Source organism: Vombatus ursinus, unplaced genomic scaffold, assembly GCF_900497805.2.
Source record: "Vombatus ursinus unplaced genomic scaffold, bare-nosed wombat genome assembly UNPS02014805.1, whole genome shotgun sequence".
Taxonomy (NCBI): domain Eukaryota; kingdom Metazoa; phylum Chordata; class Mammalia; order Diprotodontia; family Vombatidae; genus Vombatus; species Vombatus ursinus.
In genome coordinates, this window is record NW_020954583.1 from 17648682 (window position 1) to 17673278 (window position 24597).

The window sequence follows — 24597 nt, forward strand, 5'->3', positions numbered from 1 at the left end:
ATTGACAAATTAAACAGCCTTGTGGGGCTTTCTGGGCAGGGACCTTGCAGGTTGAGCACCAGAAATCCAAGAGGGAGCTGGTTAAAGAATCTGAAGCCCCCACTACAATCCTACAAGGAACTAACTAATTTGCTGGTGGTAAGAGTCCCTCAGATTAAGAGGTTGAAGGTAGAGGGATGTCCCCACCAGCCACCAAATGTCAGCTTTATTTGATTCATATTGGGAGAGGGACATTATGTAACAATTTGTTCCTATCTCACAAGCTTTGATTATTTTCTAAACGTTAAACCCTTTAAACACTTCAATTGCTTATCTCTATTCTTGGTAATCTGAGAGTGTGGAAAACACTCTGAATTTGGAATCAGAGGACCTCACTTTGAAAACTCCCCCTCTTATGCTCCTTTAAGGCTGTGCTTTTGTGACTTCTTTCCCCTTCTAGATAGCCCTTGGTGGTTGTAACGGGAAGCCAAAGAAAGGAAGGTGGAGGAGGTTCAATGAAAGTAGAGCAAAGCAAATAAGGGAAAGGAATGGGTTTATAGAACCTTGGAATCTTAGAGATTTCTTGACTGAAACGTGAATCTCCTCAGTAATATTCCCAACAATTGGGCCTCAGTTTCCTGAACTATAAAGAAGAGCAATTTGGAGTATATGAATTCTCTTCCAACTCTCAATCCTACTCTACCAAGAGCTGGTCTAGCTTGGTAGCCTTAATCTGATTTCCCATCCCCATCTAATCCCAAAATCATTTACAAATTATCATTATTACTTTTGAGCATAGTTCTTTTACCAACAAATTGCAGTTTTTCATGTGTTTTTCTAGTACTCTCCTTACCTGAGCCATAGAAGATCACAATATCTTAGAAATTAGTTCATCTAACTCCCTTATTTTACAGATGAGGAAAAATTAGAAGTTAAGCCACTTGCCTAAGATGACACAATTAGCTGAAATTAGATTCTTGATTCCCAGTCTAATGTTCCCATTAGATGATATGGTATCATTCTACTTCAGTACAACAGAGAGGTTGTTACTGGAAGTTTTTATCTTTGAAGTATTGGAACATGTCTTGCTAGGTATGTGCTTTGATATTGGGATTATGATCATGAGATCCATAATGCTTGAGGCATCTTAGAAGTTACTTAGTCCAACTTCTTTTTTTAATAGTATTTTATTTTTCCCCAATTACACATAACAACTATTTTAACATTCATTTTTAAAAATTTTGAGTTCCGCATTCTCTCCCTCTCTCCTTTCCCTCCTCCCTCCCTGAGATGGTAAGCAATTTGGTATAGATTATACATGTGCAATCATGTCAAACATATTTCCAAATTTATATTATAGGTGAAGAAATTGAGGACCCATAGGGGTTTAGTGACTTTCGGAAGCTCCCCCCCTCTAGGAAGTAATTGGCAGAGCCAAGATTCAAACCATTTTGTTCCAAATCTAGTGCTCTTAAACTTTTATTTGGAATGTTGTTGTCCTCAAAAACATGTTCATTTTAAATGCAAGGAAGAGATAAGGTGAACTCAGAATTTTTAACAGGTTTTGGATTTCAAGATGTCCCTTCTTTCAGTGCTCTGCATTTCACTCTCTGATCTTTCAATGTTGTCTAAGTCATACACTCACTTCATTTCCAGCCCCTCTCCCCTTGTGGACTTTACCTTTCTTCTTAATAACCTGTACTACAGGGCTCCAGGATAGCCATCAAAGGAATTTAAAAAAAACTGACTTCTGCAGCTGGAATTAAAAAGGTCTTAAGTTGACCTACACAAAATCAGCTTATAAACACTGGGCACCAGGTACCATTACCCAAGCATGAAGTGCATCTGTCCAACCTTCCTTCCTTTTCCTCTTCTTATGTACCCTCTTCCAAAGAGTAAGGGAAGAATGTCAGGAGGAGATATAACAGTAAAGGAAAGAAAATGAACAAAAGGAAAGGATACATATTGAATCTTAGAATTTTAGGATTAGGATAGACCTTAGGGGTCACCTAGAGTTAGCCCTTGTCTAAAACACGACTCTCTCCTATAAGATCCTTGAGAAGCAGACAGCCAAACTCAGTTTGGAAATCCACCCTCAAGACATAGAGAAATCATAGATATTTTATATTTTTGTTTTTACATCATCTTCATTTCCTGAACCACCCCCTCGCAATTTGAATCTTAGGACTTTAGAGACAAATTTGACTTCAGAGGTCAAGAAATATCCCTTCATTTTAAAGATGAGGAAATCGAGATCCAGAGCAGATGCAGGATATTACATAGGTAATAAGTGGTAGAGATGGAGCTATAACCTAGCTCATCAAACTCCAAATTCAATGCTTTTCCCAGTAAAGCATGTTCATGCAAATTTGTAACTGAAGTCCTTAGGAATGGTTTAAGAAATTTACTTTTTAAGTATTTTATTTTTTCCAATTACATGTAAAGACAATTTTTAACATTAATTAAAACATTTTTTGAGTTCCAAATTTTCTTCCTCCTTCCTTTCTCTCCCTTCTCCCTAAAAAGGTAAGAACTTGATAGCATATTTCCATATTAGTCATATTGTGAAAGAAGAAACAGACTAAAAGGAAAACACTATGAAAAAGACAAAGCAAGTAAAAATAGTATGCTTTGATCTGTGTTCTGATTTCAGAAATTTAGATATTTTGATGGTTATTTTCAAAAAAGAAGGTTCTAATGAGCACTAGGAAATTAATTTTGATAAAATGAAGGTACTGGTGTGCATTTTGCCAATTAGCTAAACTAAAACCCATATCCTCCAGTAAGGCTTTAGTTAGTTTTGATCTGTGCTGTAGGAGAGAGTGCACACACCAATTAAATCATGAATCTTTTGAAACAGCAAAATAAAAGGTATGGGTCATCTGAATATTCCCCTCAAATCCATTCTAAATGTCAAAGTTAGAAGGCAGACAAAATCCATTATATTTCTATGATGCTGTTGGGAAAAGAGGTGGGTAGGTCACGGAGCAAGAATGAGGGATAACAAATAAATAGCACTAGTATTGGTACCTAACAAATATAAAAAGACAGAAGACATCCTTCAGCATATATCCTCCATAAAGAGTTTTGGGGAAGACAAGGATAAGAATTGCACAGGATAGGAATGCATGAATGGAGCTGTGATGTGCACAATTAGAGGGAGTGGTTTATCTCCCTTAATGTTAATGCCTTCCTTCTATTGATTATCTCCAATATATCCTGTATATAGCTTCTTTATACATAGTTGTTTGCATATTGTTTCCCCCCATTAGAATATGAGCTGCTTCAGACCAGGGACTGTCTTTTGTTTTTCTTTGTATCTCAATGCTTAGTACAGTACTTTGCACATAACAGGTGCTTAATAAATGTTTATTGGCTGGCTAGCTGACTGACTGACTACATTGATGAAATTATTGATCTTTTGAAGTATTGACTGCTTATTGGACATTTCCCACTAGATGTTCCATAAGCATCTTAAATTCAACAAGTTCAAAGCAGAACTCATTATCTTTACTCCCAAACCTACTTCTCTTTTGAACTTTCCTAGTATTGTTGAGGGCACCAACATCCTTCTAGTCACTGAGGTTCACAAGCTCTGTGTTGACTCCTCACTTTCACTTACCTCACATATTCAATCATTTTGTTGTTTGTATCTCCACATCATACACACATATATACATACACTGTACATATGTATGTATATATGAAAAAGCGTATACACGCACAAACACACACACCCTCTTCTACACTCATACAGCTACCATCTTTATTCAGGGCCTCATTTCTTCTTGCCTGGATTATTGCTTTAGCCTTCTATTTAGTCTCACTATCTTAAGTATCTCCTTACTCTAATCTATCTTCCACTCAGCCACCAAATTGACTTTACTAAAGTGCCATTCTGATCCTGTCACATCTCTGCTCAGCAAACTCTAGTGGTTTTCTGTTGCTTCTAGGATCAAATATAAACTCCTTCTTTTGACTTTTGAAGCTCTTCATAACATGAAATCTTCCTCCCCCTCTAGTTTTCTTACACATTACCTACTCCCCACAATGTACTTCTAGCCATACCAACCTCCTCACTGTTCTACCCACAGCACGTGTGGCATTGCATCTTTTGTCTCCATGACTTTACACTGGCCATCCCCCATGCCTGGAATGTACTCTTCATGCAACTCTGTCACTTGGAATCTCTGGCTTCCTTCAAGATTCAACTCAATTGTTACATTCCATATGAAACCTTTCCTGATACTGTCAGATCCTAGTATCCTCACTTTTCAAACTACCTTGTATTCACTTTGCATATATTATCTATTTATACATCCATCCATCTTTTTATCTATCTATCTATCTATTGATCTATCTATCTATCTACCTGTCTAGATTTTTTGTTAGAATGTACATTAATATAACCCTTAGCTCAGACAGATGTTGGTCTTTGGGCTTCCAGCTTCAAGAGAGAAGATGTGTTTTTCCAGACTCTCTTCAGGTTCCCAGACAGTAAGACTCTGGGAAGAAGCCAGCATGTGAATGAGCTGGCACCTCAATTATGTCCATATCCCCAGCTTACTAATTTAGAGATTTCAGGGAATTTCCTCTTGGATGAAATCTGGGATACTCTCAGTTGAGCTAAAATATTTCCCTCCCACTGATAGAACTCGTTTACTCTGTATATTGTCTGGTACATATTCTCAACCATATACTTTCTGATTCATATTTGTTATTGGCTTGGATAAATATTTTTATTTGCTATTTGCAGTGTGTGTTCATTGTGGAACTGGCATTTGGTGGAAAGGGAATAAAGCCTTGTATATATAGCTTGGGGTAACCATTGCTCATTGAGGGATAGTGATCAGGAGTTCACTTTGAACCTAAAAATTATTTCCTTTAGACTAACAATATTTGGGGTTGGGGGCAGGTAGCTATAATTCTTGCCTAAAATCCCCTAACTCTGAGGAGAGAAGAGTGGCAAGTATCTCTTTTCAACCTCCTAGTTCCTCTCTTAGAAGGAAATCAGTCTCCCTTGGAGAAGGGTGGGGGGATAGAGGTAGAGACTCTAGAAATATCTATTCATGCCTCCCTATGAGCCACATGTAGAGACCCTTTTGAGGACACACATAACTGACATGGACAAAACATACCATGTACCAACCCTTACAATATGAAATGTAAATATGTAGATGTTTTATTCTTTATTAAAATGTAAGCTCCTTGAGGGCAGAGGCTGTTTTATTTTTTATCTTTGTATCCTCAGAACTTAGCACAGTACATGGAATAAAGTAAGCAATGAATAAATGCTTAATTATTATAACTATCACATTAACTTCTATAGAAACACAGAATTTTAGAAGTAGAAGAACCCTTTGAGATCATTCAGTCTAATGCCCCCAATTGCAGGTGGTAAAACTGAGACCCAAAGAGGTAAAGAGATCTTGCCTAAGGTCATACAGCTATTAAGTGGTAGGCATAGAACTACAAACCTAATCTTCTAATTACATATTCTCTGCCAATGACTAGCACTATGGCCTCTGATGAGCAACTCAACCTTTCTGACATGCATTATGGGACTTCCCTTTCTGGTTCCAATATCTCTAGTTGTTACTAGTCCTATTTCATTAGATATTGTGGCTGAAGGTGGGACTACCAATGATCTTGTTTATATACTGAATCAAGTTAGGTTGTTAATCTAAATGTTGTTATGTGATGATTTAATGATTTTTAAAACAAATGAATTACTGAGGATACATCCAATAACAATTGATTAGACACCTGGAAAAACCAGCACGGTCTAGAAAATTGAGAGCTGGGTTTAGAGCGAGGAAGACTTGGGTTCAAATCTCACTTTCAATACTTAGTTGTGTGTGAGGATTCCTTCACTCCTTAGGGACTTAAATTGTATGTGCCTTGGGAAATTCTCTAAGACTTGGTGGAGAGAACTCTGGCACCAAGGATTCATATGCGATAGAGACTCCAGATGAGAAAACTTGTTCTACTAAAGTGGGTTGACACCTCTGATGCAACTTATGGTCTTAAAACGTTTCCTAGAGCACTGAGAAGTGAAATGTTCAGTTGTGCAACCAATGTGTATCAGAGGTGGTATTTGAACCTGAGACTTCCTGGTTTGGAGATCAGCTCTGTATTCAATATGCCACACTATTTAATATACATTTTATCTCTGATAGCATTACAATTAATGATTTATATAGGTTTAAAATGTAATTTTATTCATCACATGTGAAACAATTGAAATTATGCTTTAGACCTAAATAAATCTTTAATTATAATATTAGCAGACATAAAAGCATATTCATGAAATTGCTCCCTTTAAGATCACAAGCCAGATACAGGGAAATAGATCTGCTTTGACACTGATACACTTCTTAGTTTCAAATGGTTTTAATGCTTTGGCTATAGAGAAAAAAGAAATAGAGGTAAAGTAAAAGAGGCATCATTTGTTATAGATATATGTACTAAATTCTACCTCATCCCCCCAAAAATTGTTACAATAGAGAAAAAGAAATTCTTTGATCCAGTGATTAAGTCCCAAAATGATATCTAATTATTTTCTTGCCATTCTTTGATGACTGAGAATTTCTTTCTACACATTCTGACTACTTAATGAAATAATACTGAGGAGAAGGATTTTTTTTTCTTTTTACAGTTTGAACTGGGTTATGTTCTTTAAAACAGTGATAACTACCATGAGTTTTGTCTTGCATGTAGCTCGCTTCCTGGAAAGGTTTTTTTGTTTCACAAGTTTCTCAGCTATTGAGGACAAAAATAGAGTTACCAGGAAAGACTATAAGAAATAGCAAGGAGGCAAAAATAATTGAAATTTAGTTTATGAGTTTGGTCAAAGCCAACCATTGGAAATACATCTAAACATAAAAAAGCCAAACAAAGCTACATCTACTATGTACAATAAAGCTCCTCCCATTTTCATTACAAAAGTTGACCAGGTAGTATACTTTAAGAGTGAAAATACAGTTTCCTTGTGTGTTTTACATATTCTTAAATATTAGCATTGGTTTCTGTGAAATAAACATCTTCAGGGCTCTGTGGTACATCTGAGGTATGAATTACAAACTTCTGTCCATCTTTTAAAGTTACAAGGGCTTCTTGCCCCACAGGAAGGTCTAATTTAACTGTGCTTTTAGTGACTTTGTCTTCCAAGAGTACTTGGATCAGCTGTAAGGAAAAAAGAAATCAAGTTTAGTATAATGTCCTTTATTGTACTGGGCTCCTTCCTTTTTTCTAGAATTAAATTCCAAGAATATACTTTTTGTTTTACCCACTTAGTTAAGTCAAGTCAATAAGACTTTAGTAAGCATATACTATGAACCAGGCACTGTGCTAGGCACTAGGGATACAAAGAAAGGGGAAAAAATAATCCAATCCAGTCCTTGCTCTAGAGGAGCTCAGTCTAATGAAGTAGACAAAATACAAATGATTGTTGGATATATACGTAGAAAGAAGGCATTAGCATTAAGAGTTAGTACGAAAGGCCTCTTGCAGAAGATAGAATTTTAGCTGTGACTTGATGGAATCTGGGGAAACCAGGAAATGGAGCTGTGTAGAACATTCCAGATATGAAGGACAGCCAGTGAAAATTGACAAGAGTTGGGAGATGGATTGTCAAGTGATAGTAACAGCAAAGAAGCTAGTGTCACTGGTTGGCAGATTTTGTGGAAGGGAGTAAGGTATAGGAACACTAGAAAGGTAGGAAGGTGTCAGGTTATGAAAGGCTTTAAAAGTCACACAGAGGATTTCATTTTTGACATTTGATACCATTAGTTTCTTAAAGTTTGGAACATGGAACAATGAACTATGACATTTTGCTTGAAAAAGATCTTTCTTCCCAACAACCCTGTAAGATAGATAGTGCCAGCCTTATCATCCCCATTTTATAGATTATAATCATTTATTGATGACTTTTAGCATTTCATTTTTACAGATGAGGAAACTGGGGCTCAGAGAGCCCCTAGGAGATCAAGTAGCTACTTGGAGGTGGGATTCAAACCCAGGTTTCTCTTGACTCTAAGGCCAGGAATCTTTCCACTACATCATGGGCCTCAAAGTACTTTCCTCAAAACCATCCAGTGTAGAGGAAGGTAACATAGGTCTTATTGCTCCCATTTTATAGATAAGGAAACCGAGCACAGATTAGTGACATTAAAGGTAGAGTGGAAAGAGCCCATGTCTTTGTGTCAGAAAACAGGTTCAAGTCTTAGCTTTGCCACTTAATAGATTTAAGGAAAGTCAACTCATCTCCCTGAGTCTCAGTTTCTTCATCTGTGAGAAGAGAATGAGAGCCAGAGTAGCCTGGTACATACAGGAATGGCTTGGAAGTTAAGGTGACCTTAGTTTAAGCCCTACTTCTTACACATACAGGCTATTGTCATAGGACCATATGTTTAGACCTGGGAGGGAACTCACGAGTCATCTAGTCTACTAAGGCCATCATATTACAGATGAGGTAACTGAGGCTTCTAGAGGTTAAGTGACTTACTCAGGGTCCACACAGATAGGAAATGATGGAAAGGAAATTCCAACCTAGCTCCTCTGAATCCAAATTCATTAGTCTTTCCAAAACTAGCCCTTGGCACATGCCTCTATGGAGCCTCTTGGTGCTCCAGACTACTGTCTATTAGGTGTAAAACCAATGCTCAATTTTTACTGGTAGAAAGTTTTCATTGGAGGACTCCTGACACTAGTCAAATCACAGGTCAGGGCCAAAGAAGGTTAAGGAGTCAGCAATGGAGAAAGGAAAAGGAGAGAGACAGACAGACAGACAGACAGAGATAGAGACAGAGACAGAGACAGACAGAGAGACAGAGAAAGGAGAGAAAAAGTGGAGAGAGACAGAGACAAACAGGGACAAAGAGAGAGAAAGAGACAGTGGAGACACAGAGGAGAGATAGTGAAGAGAGACAGAGAAGAGAGACACAGAGAAATATCTTTTCCACAGGATTTTGAGAGTTAAGTGAACTAATTTATGTAAAGTACTTATAATAATAAAACACTACATAATATGTAATAATATATACATATATATAGATAGTATCATTTGGCTAACTATGGCTACAAGATCGCTTTGAGAGGATTTCTCATGACATAATGTTTCTTTGTTCTCCTTAAACTTGTACCATCACTATCTCCACCCTGGGAATACTGTTGTTGTCCCCCCTCTTAAGAAATAATCTTTAGTCAAAGTGCAACTAATTTTCTATCATTTCTCTGTTTTAACCTTGAAGGACATGACCCAGAAGAATCAACATATCTTTCATTCTTTCTTCCTTCCTTCCTTCCTTTTCTTTCTTTTCCTTTCTCTTTCTTTTTCTTCTTTCCATTCACCTCTTCCTCCTTCCTTCCTTCCTTCCTTCCTCCCTTTCTTTCTTCTTTCTTGTTATTATATGTTCCACACTGTTCTATCATGTTCTCTCCATTATGGCCAATTACTTCATGTCTTTTTTATACTTATAGAAGGGATATCTGTATACAGAAACCCAAAGAGCATGACTGAAGTTGTAATGTAGGCATAACATAAGATTAAGCTATCTAGTGAATTTTTTTTAAAGACTAGAGCTATTGTGTGTGCACTCAACTTAATGGAGTGTTAATTGGGTCCAGTGAACTTGGAGGGGAAACAAGGTGTGTTATCTTGAAGAAAAGTTCAAATGCTGAGTAATCAAAATAATGTAAATTGATAAACAACTTCTGGGTAGTAGAATCTTCAGACTTCATAACTAAGTCAGTTGCCTGAAATGATATATGACATTTATATATTAAGGTTTGCAAAGCAGTTCAAGTACATTATTATTTGAGTATCATAGCAACCCTGTGACACGGGTACTATGGGTATCATTATCTCCATTTTTAAAAATGAAGAAATATAGATTTAGATTAAACCACTTGTCAATGGGGGATGGGGAAGAAGATAAGCATTTATTAAGCACCTACTATATACCAGGTACTGAACTAAGCACTTCACAAATATTATCTCATTTGATCCTCAAAACAACCCTGGAAAGTAGGTGCTATGATTATCCTCATTTTACAGTTGAGGAAACTGAGGCAGAACAATGTGTAGGTGACATACTTGCCCAGGGTCACACAGTTGGTAACTGTCTGAGGCCACATTTGAACTCAGGTCTTCCTGACTCCAGGCCCAGCACTCTATTCAGTAAGCCACGTACCATAGTAAATGTCCAAAGTTGTTTTTAATCAATGATTTGGATAAAGCAAAGATGGTTTGCAAATATATGTGCAGGTGACACAAAGCTGGAAGAGATAGCTAATGAACCAGATGATGGAGCTGGGATTCAAAAAGATCTTGATAGGTAAGAGCAATGGGCTGAATTAAATAGGACAAAATTCAATATATATAAATATAGATTATGTTTACAGATATCAAATACAGATAAATATAAAGTCTTAAACTTAGCTTAAAAAATCAACCTCACAAGTCAAAGGCATGGCTAACAGACTGTCGGAAAAAGAACTGGGATTTTTAGCGGACTCTAAGTGTAAAATGAGTGGTGGGAAATGGAAACCAAAAAAGCTAATGTAATTTTGTACTGCATTGAGAGAGGCATAGTTTCTAAGAATAGCAAGAGCCCCTCTATATTCTGTTCTCTTCAGTTCACATCTGTAGTATTTTGTTTAATTCTTGGAGTCATAGTTGAGGAAAGACATCGATAAATGAAAAAGTGTCCAGAGGAGGAAAACCAGAATGGTGAAGAGTTTTGAGTCCATGCCATTTGGAAGAATTTTTTAAACTCTTGGAGCATGCCCCAGTGGGTGAGGGCTGGGGGTGGGTGTTGAATCAATGGCTGAAATTACTGGATATTTTCTAGAACAACTCCAACTTAAATACATTTATTTTTCCCCCAATGAAAACAGAATTCAAATCAAATCAAATCAAAAGTGAAACTAACATGGAGAATTTGCTGTGACAATGAATTATTTATTCATGGTGGTTATTTAATATGGTATGCTCAACTGTGGTCAAATTTGAGTAAGAGCAAGTTGAATCTCAATGCTGTCATGATCTGCCACCATCACAGTAAGTTGGTGTAGGTTCATGACTCAGATGAATTGTGTTTTTTTTTTCTTCTTGTTGCTATATTTGAACATAAAATGTATATAATCTTTTTTTTTTGTGAGGCAATCAGGGTTAAGTGACTTGCCCAGGGTCACACAGCTAGTAAGTGTCATGTGTCTGAGGCTAGATTTGAACTCAGGTCCCCCTGACTCCAAGGCCAGAGCTCTATCCACTGTACCACTTAGCTGCCCCTGTATATAATCTTTACACCAAAGTTAAATAATATTCGTGTTGAAGTTAAAAATATTATAGTATCCGTTATATTTCTTACTGTCATTCACTTTGCAAATGCAAAATTATTAGTTTCCTCAAAAGCTATAACTTATTTAAATTTTAAAATTTTTGTTTCAGTTAACAAGCATTTGTAATTTTTCCTCTTACCTTCCTCTTTCCTGGAAAAAAAAGGAAAAGAAAATCCTTGTAAGAAATAAGCATAGTCAAGCAAAATAAATCTTCACAGTGGGCTTATCTTAAAATGTGTGTCTCATTCTGCATATTCAGCCCATCGCCTCTCTTTCAACAGGTGGCTAGAATGCTTCATCATCAGTCCTTTTAGAATCATGGCTGGTCCCTGTACTAATAAGAGGTCGTAAGTCTTTCAAAACTGTTCTTTTCTTTTTTTAATGTTTTTGGCTATAGAATAAATTGTTCTCCTGTGTCTGCTCACTTCACCCTGCATCAGCTCATAATAGTCTTGTTCAGGTTTCTTTGAAACTGTTCCTTTTGTCAATTATTATGACACAATACTTATACTACAATTTGTTCAGCCATTTTGCAATTGATAGGTACCCTTCTTAAGTTTCTAGTTATTTGACATGACAAAAAAGAACTGCTATAAATAATTTTGTATATATGGATCCTTTCGTTAATATGTTTGGATGTGTAGGCTTAGTAGTAATACTTCTGGGTCAAAGGGAATGCACAATTTAGTGACTTTGGAGTTATAGTTCCAAGTTAAAGATGCAAGTTTTTAAAAATAAAAAAAAATCTTAAGAGCAGTTGTAGAGAATGGTCTTAAATATCCAACAATCTAACTTACATTTAATTGTCTTAAACTTTTTATTTTCTCTAATTATTTAACATGAAATAATGCCGCTGCTTCTTGGATAAAAATCTAACTGGTTTGAAGAGGGAATTCAGCAAAGCAACTTAAACTAGTATAAGCCAAGACAACAGAGGTTAGTTTGAGTAGTGCAAACACAGAAACATGAAAAAGAAGCTCAAATTTAGCGAATACATTTCACTGTATTTATCATTGGGATTCACAAATATTGTTGTCAGTGGAAAGTAAAGACCACTGTGTTTGCTTTGTATGATGAAAAAGCATGAAACCCAAGAAGCCAAAATGACATTTTCAAAGTGTATGCAAAGACTACATTGTCAAGACAAGAGAATTTTTCTGGAGAAAATTAGATGCTTTTAAGAAGCAAAGACAAGCTTCAAAAAAAAAAAAACCCATCTGAGACATCAAAAGAAATGCTAGCATTGTAGTACATTGTTTATAGAGCACTAAATGCAAAAAGCTTCCTTTGATAGAAATATTGCTGGTATTGACATGGTCCAAATGATGCTTGATGAATCATGTGTAAAGCAGCTTTGAATGATTCTGCTTTGCAGATAATATGATGGAAAGGAGAATTGCCCAGATATCTGAAGATATTTGTGATCAATTAATTAAGAAACTTAAATTTTTCCTATTTTGCATTGCAACAGATGTAGTTAAAAATATTCACTCGATTACATATGTATAATATTCTGATTAGACTGATGTTGAGGGAAGATTTCTTACTTTGCCTGTGGGAAAATTATATTGGCTACTGCACAGAGGGATCTTCACTAATGTCAAACAAAATTCAGGCCTATAAACACTAGTTTAAAATGTGGCATTTTGTGCTTTGTAGATTATCAATTGAATCAAGAAGTAGGAATGATCATTTACAGTTAAGTTGCTACAAAAGTAATCAACTTTATAAAAGCTAATCCATTAAAAGGAAAAATCTCTTTGCAAAATTATGAGATGATATGAAGGCAGAGCATTGGGAATGTCTGTCTCATTGTGAAGTATCTCTTTTTTTCAAGTCAAAGTATTTTGAAGGGTATTTTAGCTACAAGAAGAAATTGCCATTTTTCTTGTTGATAGGAATAAAAAAATCAAATTCATTTTAGAGTGAAAATTTCCCCCTGAGACATGCTTTGGTAGGTATTTTTGAAAAACTGAGTATACTAAATAAGTCAATGCACTGTCCTCAAATTCATACTCTGATCCAGAAAGATAGAGCAACTATATTTGTAACAAAGTTAGAACTATGGATAATAAATTTACCAAAAAAATTAAATATATTTCTCAATTAAAAAATGAAATTGAAGAAAGTAAAGACTCATCAAGAAGTCATGTGACTAATCTAGAAAATCAATTTTCATTTTATTTTAAAGACTTCAATATTTCTAAATATTAATGAACAAGGAGTCCAGCTGCCATGGACAAATATGTTACATTTGGTCTTATTCCAGCTAAGCAAAAAAATAGTTTGTAGACTTGTCTTGAGATGGCACATTGAAATAAGCATTTAATCCAGAAAATATTAGTATTTTGACTATGGGTGAATGAAGATCTCTCTGGTTTAAGAAACAGATATATATACATTTTTCTACTGTTTCTAACATCTTCTAACATGTAATATCTAATATTTGAGTGAAATGGGGTTTTCATCTGTAGCTCTTCTAAAGCAAAAATATCTCTCTCTGTTAATAATAACATTGATCACAACACATTCTGAGAAACTTTGAGCTAAACAAACAAAAAACAATACAGTATACCTACTATAGGAATATTATTTTTATTGTTATCACTTAAATTATAAATATGAAATTTTTGAAGAATTACAACAAATAATTGTTATTTGTATATGTTTAAGATTTGTTTTTTGTTATGAACATTTTAGTAAGTTCTTAAATTTATTTGGATAAAATATAAGTCAAGAAAATTATCTGAATAAATTATTTTATGAAGAATGTAGGGGAGAAGCACAATTGTTTTTGTAAAAAGTGTGGTTTCACTACAGAGAGTTTAAAAACCACTTACATACAAGGATCATTTGAAGGAAATTAAGATATTTAACCTGAACAAGTTAATTTGGCAGGGACATAATAGCCATTTTCAAGTGTCTGAAGGGCTATCATATTAGGGAGGGATTAGATTTGTATTGTTTGACTTTAGGGAGCAAAACTAGTAGCTATGGGTAGAAGCTGTAGAAAGACTAATTTAGGCTTGAAATCAAGAAAATGTTCTTAATAAGGGATGTTCTCAAAAGGGATAAGGCTATCCTGAAATGTGGTGGATTTCTCCTTTGGAGGTCATCTAAAAAAGAATGGATAAACTTGTCAGGCTGTTGGATTAGCTGACTACTGAGGTACCTTCTAACTCTAGAATTCTATGGTTCTGTACATTGGGAATTGGATCCCTGTCTTTTCTGGTTTTCCATTAAACAAATAGAAACAGTTTTAAGTCATAACCTGCAAAATGAGAGGATTGGACTAAGTGACCTCTGAGGTATCTTTTGGCTCTAAAATTCCATGATCTTATAATCTTAGGTTGTAGAAGATTCAATTACTTGTGTTGCTTTATTATCTAGATGGCACCTGGAGACAAAAAGCCATTCCTCTTCCTTAGTTCAAATCCAGCCTCAGACACTCACTAGCTGTGTGACCCTGGGCAAGTCATTCACCCTGTTTGCCTGAGGTTCCTCATCTGTAAAATGAGGTGGAGAAGGAAATGGCAAACCCCTCCAGTATCTTTGCCAAGAAAACCCCAAATGGGTCACAAAGAATCAAACATTACTGAAAAATAACTAAACAACAACCACCACCACCAATTCAAATGTTGAATACCTTTAACTATTTTCATGAAACTGGTCAAATCCAATGACAATGGACTTCAAGAAAGACATGAAGCAGAACTGGACTGGGGGAAGGTTTCCCAGATTACTCTGTTGTGCTGGAATTTTGTGGCGTTTGAATATTCCTTGAAATATGTGGAACAGTAATTATGGTGTGCACACTAATTGCAGTAAAATGAAACCCTGGCTCTGTACATATTTTCTACTGACCATGTGCTGTTGCCTTTGTCTATTTGGTGGAAACCAAAGCATGAATGAGTCGAGATCCTCACATTCTTTGTTTTTCTATCCTTATTCTATAGCACAGTACCTGGCACATAGTAGGTGCTGGTTGATCGGCTGATTAATAAATCCATAAAGTCAAATGTGAATATGTAAAACTCTAGATTTACTTAAAAACTGCATGCTGTACTGAGAATTCAATGGTGGTATCATTGAACTGGTATCGTAATTTCTCTTCCTGTTTAAAACACCCCATCTATCTCAAGACAGAACAAAGCCACCAAACTTATAGTAGTACAACATAAATTAATCTGTAAAATGAATAAGTACCTGAAATTATATGAAAATCAAATTTGTGTTCACCCAATCATATTTTAAATGCACTGCGGGATGGGGAGTATATAACTTAAAATAATTCCTGGGATGAATACTCTTGTAAAGCAAAGAAGCCATTTGCAAAGCAAATATTCATCACCTCAATTCTCTTTTTAAGTGTAGTGTGGTACAGCAAAAAAGAGCGCTGACTCTAAAGTCAGAGGACCTCAGTTCAAATTTCACCTTTGATACTACTCATGTAACCTTGTGTAAATCACTTAACTTCTCTGGGCTCTGTTGTATAATGAAGGGGTTAGATCTGAATGGTCTCTGAGGTGCCTTCCTGCTCTACATGATCCAATGAAATCTAGATTTTTAATGTATAATATTAAAACCAATTCCTGATTATACATTAAAGCATCCCTGGAGATTTCATCCTAAAATATTTGCAATAAGATGAAACCTTAGGGAACTATGCATATGTTATGTCCTATATGTGGTTTCCTTTATCAGTTTGGCAGGAACCACTGAATAAACAAGTTTTCATTCTTTGTGCCTACTACAGTGCCTGGCACCTAGCAGATGCCTAATAAGTACTTGTCTCTGGCTAATTGAAGGATGAGTGAAGTGACAAGTGAAGGAGAGTCTTTACTAGATAAGGAGCAGAATGGTGAAACCAGGGAGTTTGAATGTGGTCTAGAGGAAGTGGAATACTTGAGTTAGATTCCTGACTGTGTCATATACTGATTGTGAGATATTGGCCAAATCATTTAATTTGTCTGACCCTTACTTTCCTTATTTACAAAATGGGGGATAACAAAAATTGTGTTCCCTACAGGGTTGTTTTGAGGGACAAAGGAGGAAATGTATAGGAAACCATTTTATAACCATTAAGCAAAATAAGCTATTCTTATTCAGGAATAATAATAATGAACAAGTACTGATTAAATGTAGTTTTCTTGACAGTATTATGTTTTTATAGCTATGGTATTTAGGGCCATCTCCAGTCATTCTGATCTATATCTTGCCACTGGTCCCAGATGGCTCTGGAGGACAAAATGAAGCTGGTGACTTTGCACAGCCCTTCCTTATTGAAATTCAAATTGCCTGCATGTCATGCCTCCCTGATGTGATGGTCCCCTTCGAGAATGAAGGACAAACAACAACAACATCATTGGTAGACCTAGTTAATTACTTATTATACATGAAGAGTTTTCTATATTGATCTGAGAACCTTTAGTAAACTCTTCAAATCACCGGACATATAAAGTCTCTTCAAATATATAGCTATCCCTTTCACATCGCAACTTTCCCCTTTGCAGTTTCCGTATATCACAGGTCGGCAGAAGAAATTCAGTGGGAATTTTTTGGGAGTTTTGCCAAAGTCACAGATGTCAAGTGAAAGCCAGCAGATGACACAGGAAAAGTTTAGAAACTCAGAAATGCATAACATATATGTATAGTATTGTATAATATCAACATATTTTATCTTTTAATACCATAAATATACACAATTTCTTCTCTGGTACAAAGGGAGGAGCAAAAAGTTTTATGTGGATTTTCCAGATAGTGGCCCTGCGCCTCTAACCCCTGCAATGTAGAATGGATAATTGTTCTCCAATTCCCCCCTTCTGGCTCCAAAGTATATATATATATATGTATACACACACACACACACACACACATATATATATTATATATATATATATATATGTATATACATACATACCAATGTGACATGGATCAGGAGGGAGAGCAGCTTTGCTTTCTGTGCCTTTTTTAAGACAGGCTTATTTTCAGCAAGAGCAGAGATGTATTCTCTGGAGCTCTTCATTCTGCTCCCTTTCCCACTCCCCAGTTGATGGAGGACAGAGTCCTTCAGATGTAGGCTGGAGCTGTTGTTACCTGTGGTGTGGGGTTGAACTAGACTTCTCTGAAGGCTCTCTACTGGACTCTGCTAATTATTGAGTATTGGGAAGAAGTGAGAGGGGCCCACTGGAGGAAGACAAAGGGGATCCTCCCTCTATGGGAAGCCTTCTCTCTGGTCTTGGGGTTGGAAAATTGGCTTTAAAGTGAATTCCAGGCTTCCACAGGAGCCCAGCCAAAACCAGTTCAATGTGTACTGTTGTGCCAGCACACGAAAACCTCCCCTGACCATTGTAGTGCTTCATTTCTCTCTAAATGAGGAAACAGTTTATTCCCAGAAAGTAGGTTATTCATTGTGGTATTAGGCATAGGAGATCACGACTGCTATAGCAAGACTGAGGCATCATTTACCTAACAGGAACATCACAAGACTTTTGTTCCTTCCGTTAATACAAATCTAGGTGCCTTCTTCCCACACACAGATATCCCATCAGGAAGACTCAGATGCATTTAATAATGTCCTTATTATCAAGAGTAAAGAAAACCACACACATGTGCACAGGGCAAAGAGCAAGTTATAAAACCTCAGAGAGCACCTTTAGAGCTTCCTCTGGTCTTATCTGGATTTCTTTCATTCTGGCAGAGTTGAAAGAACACTGACTCTGGAGTCAGAGGATCTGGATTCAAATTCTGCCCCTGACCTTTACCTGTGTGGCCTTGGGCAAGTCATTTCACCTGAGTTTCTGTTTCCTCATCATTAAAAGGAGAGAAAAGGACTAGATGTTCTCTAAGGTTTTTTCCAGCTCTAGATGTAGGATTCTATATCTAACCACTTATCCATAAATGGAAGAACCCAGAAAAATTACAGAACACTTCTGGCGATTTTGGGGACAGCAAGGTGGGAAAGTTTCAGGTTACGATTCTCTTTCTTTGGATGATGTTTATCATAGGTTAGAAGAGAATTAGTAAATTGCAGCCAGCCATTAGTGGTCTCATGTTACATTAAAAATATATTTTATTTGTGTCTTTTGTCTTTATATTACAATCATTTCTGCAAAAAATAACAAATAAAACTTACCCCCCACCCTCGCAATTCCCTCCAGACTGACCCCCCCCCCCTTAGTGTTAAATTCAAGTGACCATCTTGCTGAAATTCACAGGTCCAAAAAGCAAATCTGTAATAGATATATCAACATCCAAAGCACATTTATAACAACATTACACACTGGTATTAGAAATGGACTATTTCACACTTTTTATCAATTAAACCATCCTCTTTCATGGGAGGGATCACAGGAAGATTTTCCACTGCCGTCCGCTCCTACTTCTAGCTCTTCATGTCCACCCACTACTCCTACTTCTGTCCTCAAGCATGCAGATTTTAATTCTCATAATTAAACAATGTGAATTTGTGGGAACACCATGCACTGGGGATTTTACCTTATTGCCTGTGGCAGCGTCCACCAGAAACCCCAGGACCTTAAAGATAACGCTGCTCAGACAAACGTCACTCTGGCTAATGTGTTTCATCAGAGTTACACGAGGTGGCTCATCATAGTGGTTTTCACTTTGTTTCATTGGAGAATCAGGACTTTGGAGAGGCTCCGGAGTGGGCTGGATGGGAGACTTGTCATCTGGCTGCATTTCCTTGAGATTGCCCCCATCTTCCTCTTCCTCTTCATCCTCTATACAGGACTGAAGTATGTGAATCACATATTCCAAAAGTAGCAAATTAAATAGATGCCAGGACCCTAGGTTTAAATAACCAGAAACAAAACAAAACTAGAAAGCCAGATCTCTAAAGCCAACATACCAACTTTTTAAAGGTTTTGGTAGGCCTTGCTCACTAAATCTTCATTTGTACATTTGACCTGCAATTTTCACTGACTGGGTGCAATCAGAGTGGGACCTTTGATACCCATCTCAGGTAGGACCTAGCCCTTAAACAGGAAGTAACATCGAGTGACATATGAGGTATAGAAAATTTGCATATAGGCACAAAACAATTCTACTTATGTAATCCAAGAGAAGAAACAACATTTATCAAAATACAAGCACTGCCCTCCTCCCCTATTTCCTTCTCCCCCATCTTTAAGGAGAGAAGAATCAACATGAGCGATAATGAGGAAGGCCTGTTCTTTGAGGTCTATCTGGCAGCTGAACAGAGATACGGGAGGAGAATGTGGGCAGGGGTGGGGAGAGGACCACAGAAGGAATACTGTTGCCATTTTATGATGCCTCAGATGCAGCCACCTCTCAAATCCTTCATTGGTTGTGCCGCTGCATATCCTTATGTGTTAAGTGGGCAAGGGAAAAGAGTCTGAAGAACGTGACAAAATGAGATTTATCTTATGCCAGAATTTTAAAGTTATAAATAGGGAGAGTTGAGGAGGAAACATGAAAAAAGCATGCGCAATAGAGCTGAAAAACACTGGATTTGTGAGAAGGTAGGACAGAAAATGGCTAGGACTTCACTAGGAAATGTCTAGCTTATTGTAAATTCTCAGTGGACCTAAAGTTACAGGTATTCAGTGGCTGATACATAGGGCTGCCTAGGGCAGACCAGGGTGATCACAGCATCTTTGGTCCAATAGTTACTGGCCTATTCAATTTGATAGATTAACCACTGTTTTTATTGATTTAATATGACGTAGAGTGAGCCAATCCAAAGCCAAGAAGACATGGGTTCAAGTCCTTCCTCTGACACATATTGCCTATGTGGCTGTGGGTAGGTCATTTTACCTTTCAGTGTTCTGGGCAGCTCTCTAAAACCATAAGTTGTAAGGTACTACTAAACTGCATTGGTAGAAGAGATTAAGTTACCCAATAGTTCTTGACACCAATGAAATTACACATCTGGTCCCTATCCCTGCACATATATGTGATTGGGGAATCTCTGATCAATTTGATGTCCCCCTCAATGCATTTGAGAAGATTACAGCATGTTGGGGTAAGGGAAGAAGAGAAAACAAATGTTTTTTAAGTAAAAAAAAATTTTTTTAAAAGGTTACAGGGTATAGACTTTTGTCAGAAGGATGTCCAAGGATGAGAAAATGATGAAGTGGGTGATAGGCTTAAGAAGGAGAATGGAGCCATTTCTCTTTACTCTTATAGCCCTCTAATTGGTGATGTTCTTCCAACAAGATCTTTTTTTGTTATTTATTTATTTATTTTTTTGCTTAGGCAGTTGGGGTTAAGTGACTTGCCCAGGGTCACACAGCTAGTAAGTGTCAAGTGTTTGGTCTGAGGTCATATTTGAACTCAGGTCCTCCTGACTTCAGGGCCGGCGCTCTATCCACTGCGCCACCTAGCTGCCCCTCAACAAGATCTTTTTAAAGCAGCCTCAATCACTGGGGACCAATCAGGAGTTCCCTGTGCTCTCTAAGCAAAGTGTATGACCCCAACAATGGGCTTTAGCAGGGACCCCTCATCAAACTCCATATGAATTCTCCTGATCAATCTCTAATTCATGAATATGTCCTGAGGGGAGAGTAGTCTAGTTAAAGAAAAACAGGTGTGGGCTCTTTATTTCTAGACTTGGACTGAAATACTGTTGTAACACTATAGGGCAAATTTATGAATGTAGATGGGCTAATCATCTTGGATGCCATCCAAAAAATCTGAATTACTAAAGTAAGCAAAGTAATTCATTTTAATCTATGTAGTGATTCCTCATCACAGACTCTGAGAACAGCATCCAAGTGAAACTCCAGTGTATTTGTGAGACTGATCTAAATTAGAGGACCAGGGAAGGACAATATTGGAAAGGACTGCCGAGGCCATCTAATCCAACATCCTCATTTTACAAGTAAGGAAAATAAAGCCAGAAAAGTTCATAGGATCATAGAATCATAGATTTAGAGATGGAAGGGGACCATAGCATCAAGGTCAAGCCCTTTGTTTTACACATGACAAAACTGAGGCTAGAGTTTTGCCTAAGTCACAAAGCTGGTAAATGCGTCAGATGAGATTTTAACCTAGGTCTCCTTGACTCCAAATCCTACATTCTACCTACTATCTACTAGATTCTATCTCCTTTATATTGCCTCTAAGGTTAAGTGACTTTGTCAAGGTCACACTGTTAGGTGAAGAGCAGGTATTCAAACTCTGGTCCTTATTCTAAACTGGGGCTTTTTCTACTGAAGCCAGTATTATATTATATGAACCAAAAAACTGAACATCTAACCTTGTCCCTTTCCATGACACTCCCTAGGGCCACGCTGTATTGCAATATGACTTATCAATTGTTCAGACTGAAATTCTCATTGGGATGTCCCAAGAACCACCATCCCTCCTTTCTTGATAGTTACCTTGGCTGTGCCTGTATCAAAATGCAAAGCCACCTGCAATTCAAGAGTAGCTAACACTCAGTGACTTGGAAGCCCAGGAAGGTGCCTTACCAAAACTGTCTGTATGGCAGAGAGTCATGGCCTTGCTCACGGCAGTCAGGAGGAAGTTCCATCTCAGCTGGAAGCTAGCAGCCAGTCTGATAAACTCTTCTTTGCTCCTGCTTGGCTAGTAAATTTTAGGAATGTATAACAAAGGATGTCCCAATTTAGGAAAAGTAAAATAGAAAAATATGGCTTTTACAAGTACACGTTTCCTGAAACAGCCGTTTTTAAAGTACAAATGAGAAACATAGGAGGAATTCACGAATTTTACTTTAGGTGAGTGCTTTAACAAATGCACATTGGATCTGTTTCTAGCTTTTGACTACAATCCCCTGTGGAGCTGATCCTTGGTGCAGTGTTCTTTGAAGTTGAGAAAGAAGGAGAGGGAGATCAGAAATTGGCCTATTTTTTTCATACATACCATTTTAAAAAAAGAGGTCACTTATGAAGTATGACAGAGTAATACTGCAGGGTGAGCACCTCTAAAATCTACCTGGGGAATAATTGAGAAGTTCTGATAAGCTATTTATACCCCTAATGACATGTGCTTTGGTTGCCTTATCAGAGAAAAGCAGATCAGTTATGGTGCTAAGTTTGATTATGAAGAAAAGCTCTGATTTGAATAATAATGAATCCAGGACTAGATAGTTGTGCATCCAATAGTAATGAAAGCATAATTGTGTTTAATTCAGGGAATATTCATAATCAGCTGTAGTGTGTGTGTTAAGAATCACAGAATTAGAAGGTGTCTCAAGAGGTCATCTACACAGCTTCCTGCTGTGAGCTAAGCATAGGCTACCTTCACAGCATTAAAGCTGCAGTTCTCAAAATGTGGTCTGTGGACATTTGAGGTTCCCAAAGCCCTTTCTGGGAGTTCGCAAATTCAAAACTATATTCATAATAATTCTTTCTTATATAATATTTTACTTTTCCCCAATTATGTGTTAAAAAATTTTTTTCTTAACATTTTAAAAAAAGTTTTGAGTTCCAAATTCTATCCCTACCTCTTTCCCTCCTCTCCCCTGTCCTCGAGATGGTAAGCAGTCCGATATAGTTTATACATATTCATAATAATTCTAAGGTTATTTGCCTATTTAAATCACCTTCCTTTTTCCAATGATATATCTGTGTGAGGCTGGATTTTCTTTGTACACTTCAACCTGAACAATGTATCACAGCAGACCAAATGCAAAAGCAGATATGAGAATCCAGCTGTCTTCAATTAAGCTAGACTTTAATGAGATTTGCAAAAATATGTAAAATAACATCACTCACTATTTTTGTTTGTTTTTGACATTTTAAAAATGTTAATAAGTAATGGGCTAATTGTTATTTTTTAATAAATGAAAAACATTTTCAAATTTATTAGTTTAATTTCTAATATGTACAATAAATAGAGAGATCTAATCCACATAAATAAAAGTTCTGTTGGTTCTCAATAATTTTTTAGTGTAAAGGATTCTTGAGAGGGGAGAAAGGTTGGGAAACATTCCGTTAAAGGATATCATAGGTTCCTCAATCCCAAGGAATTCTAACAAAAAACTAAAGAGATTCTATTTAAATGTATAAAACAATGGATGAGATATTTTACTATTCTGAACACACTTTACATTTTCTAGGAAACAATTTGGTTATGGAAAAAAATGTGTTTACCTATCTATCAAAACAAAATATACCTCTTGTCAATCTCAATTACATACTTCTGAATAATGGAATTTCTTAGGGTCTAAAGTATTTCTGTGAAAAGAAGATGTATTATTAGATTTGTGTTTGTGTGTTTAACTTGACCCATGGTTTCAATGTTAGGCGTTCTAATGAGGAATTCCCTTTACCAAAGTAGATCAGTACCTTCTCTGCAACTTATAGTTCCTCACCCATGATGGTAGAAGTGGCAAGATTTGGAACTGATTGGATGTATAGAATGAAGATGAGTAGGTAATCAGGAAACTAGAAAGATGGCAGTGCTTTCAAGTGAAATAGGGAAGGTTGGAAGAGGGGTGGGTTTATGAGGAATGATAATGAAGTTTGGGACTCTGAGATGTATAGTTTGAAATGTGCAGTAGACAACTGGTGATGTGAGAAGTTCAAGGGAAAGAGTAGATCTGAATATATAGATCAGGAAGATAGATGTGTAGAGATAAAAACTAAACCCATTGTAGATGATGAGGTTTCTTAAGAGGGAATATAGAAAGAAAAGATAAGAGAGCCCAGGACAAAGGCTTGGGGAATGCTCACAGCGAGGGATTGTGATATTTAGCCAGCAAAGGAGACTGAGGAAGAGCAGTTAGACAGGTAGGAGGTGAACCAGGAGAGAGTGGAGTCTTGAAAACCAAAAGAGAAGAGAAAGTCTCCAGGAGAAGAAGGTAGTCAACAATGTCAAGCTCATTAGTGCAATTAAGAAGGATTAGGACTGAGAGAAGACCATCATATTTAGCAATTAAGAGATCATTGGTAACTTTGGGGAAAGCAATTTCAGTTCAGTGATAAGGCCAGAATGCAAAGGGTTGAAGAGAAAGAGGAGAAAAAGTGGGTGCAATGAATATAATAAACTCTTTTCAAAGAGTATGGCTGAGAAAGGGAGGAGAAATATAGTATAATAGCTTGAGGATAAGATAGGGCCTAGTGAAAAAAAATTATTAAAATGAGGTAGACTTGGGCTTGTTTGAAGGGCAGTAGGGAAGGAATTTATTGGTAGGGAGAGGTTGAAAATTCAAGAGAGAGATGGGCGATGATTGAGGATGAAGATGAGAGGTCATTGGATCTTGTGTATACACATATATATATATATATATATATATATATATATATATATATATACACACACACA

At 36.7% G+C, this 24597-nt stretch overlaps 1 protein-coding gene across 2 annotated transcripts in view; it reads right to left on the bottom strand.

The window, feature by feature from the left end:
• Positions 1–6987: 6987 nt before the first annotated feature.
• The window catches only part of RFX8 (RFX family member 8, lacking RFX DNA binding domain), a 95416-nt gene continuing 77806 nt past the window's right edge, over positions 6988–24597 (bottom strand). For both annotated transcript variants that reach the window (XM_027874144.1, XM_027874145.1), the window contains 3 exons: positions 21780–21894; positions 18820–19130; positions 6988–7164 (listed from right to left, as the gene is read on the bottom strand). In XM_027874144.1, the coding sequence (XP_027729945.1) occupies positions 6988–7164; positions 18820–19130; positions 21780–21894 (603 nt within the window). The remainder of the gene's footprint in view (positions 7165–18819; positions 19131–21779; positions 21895–24597) is intronic.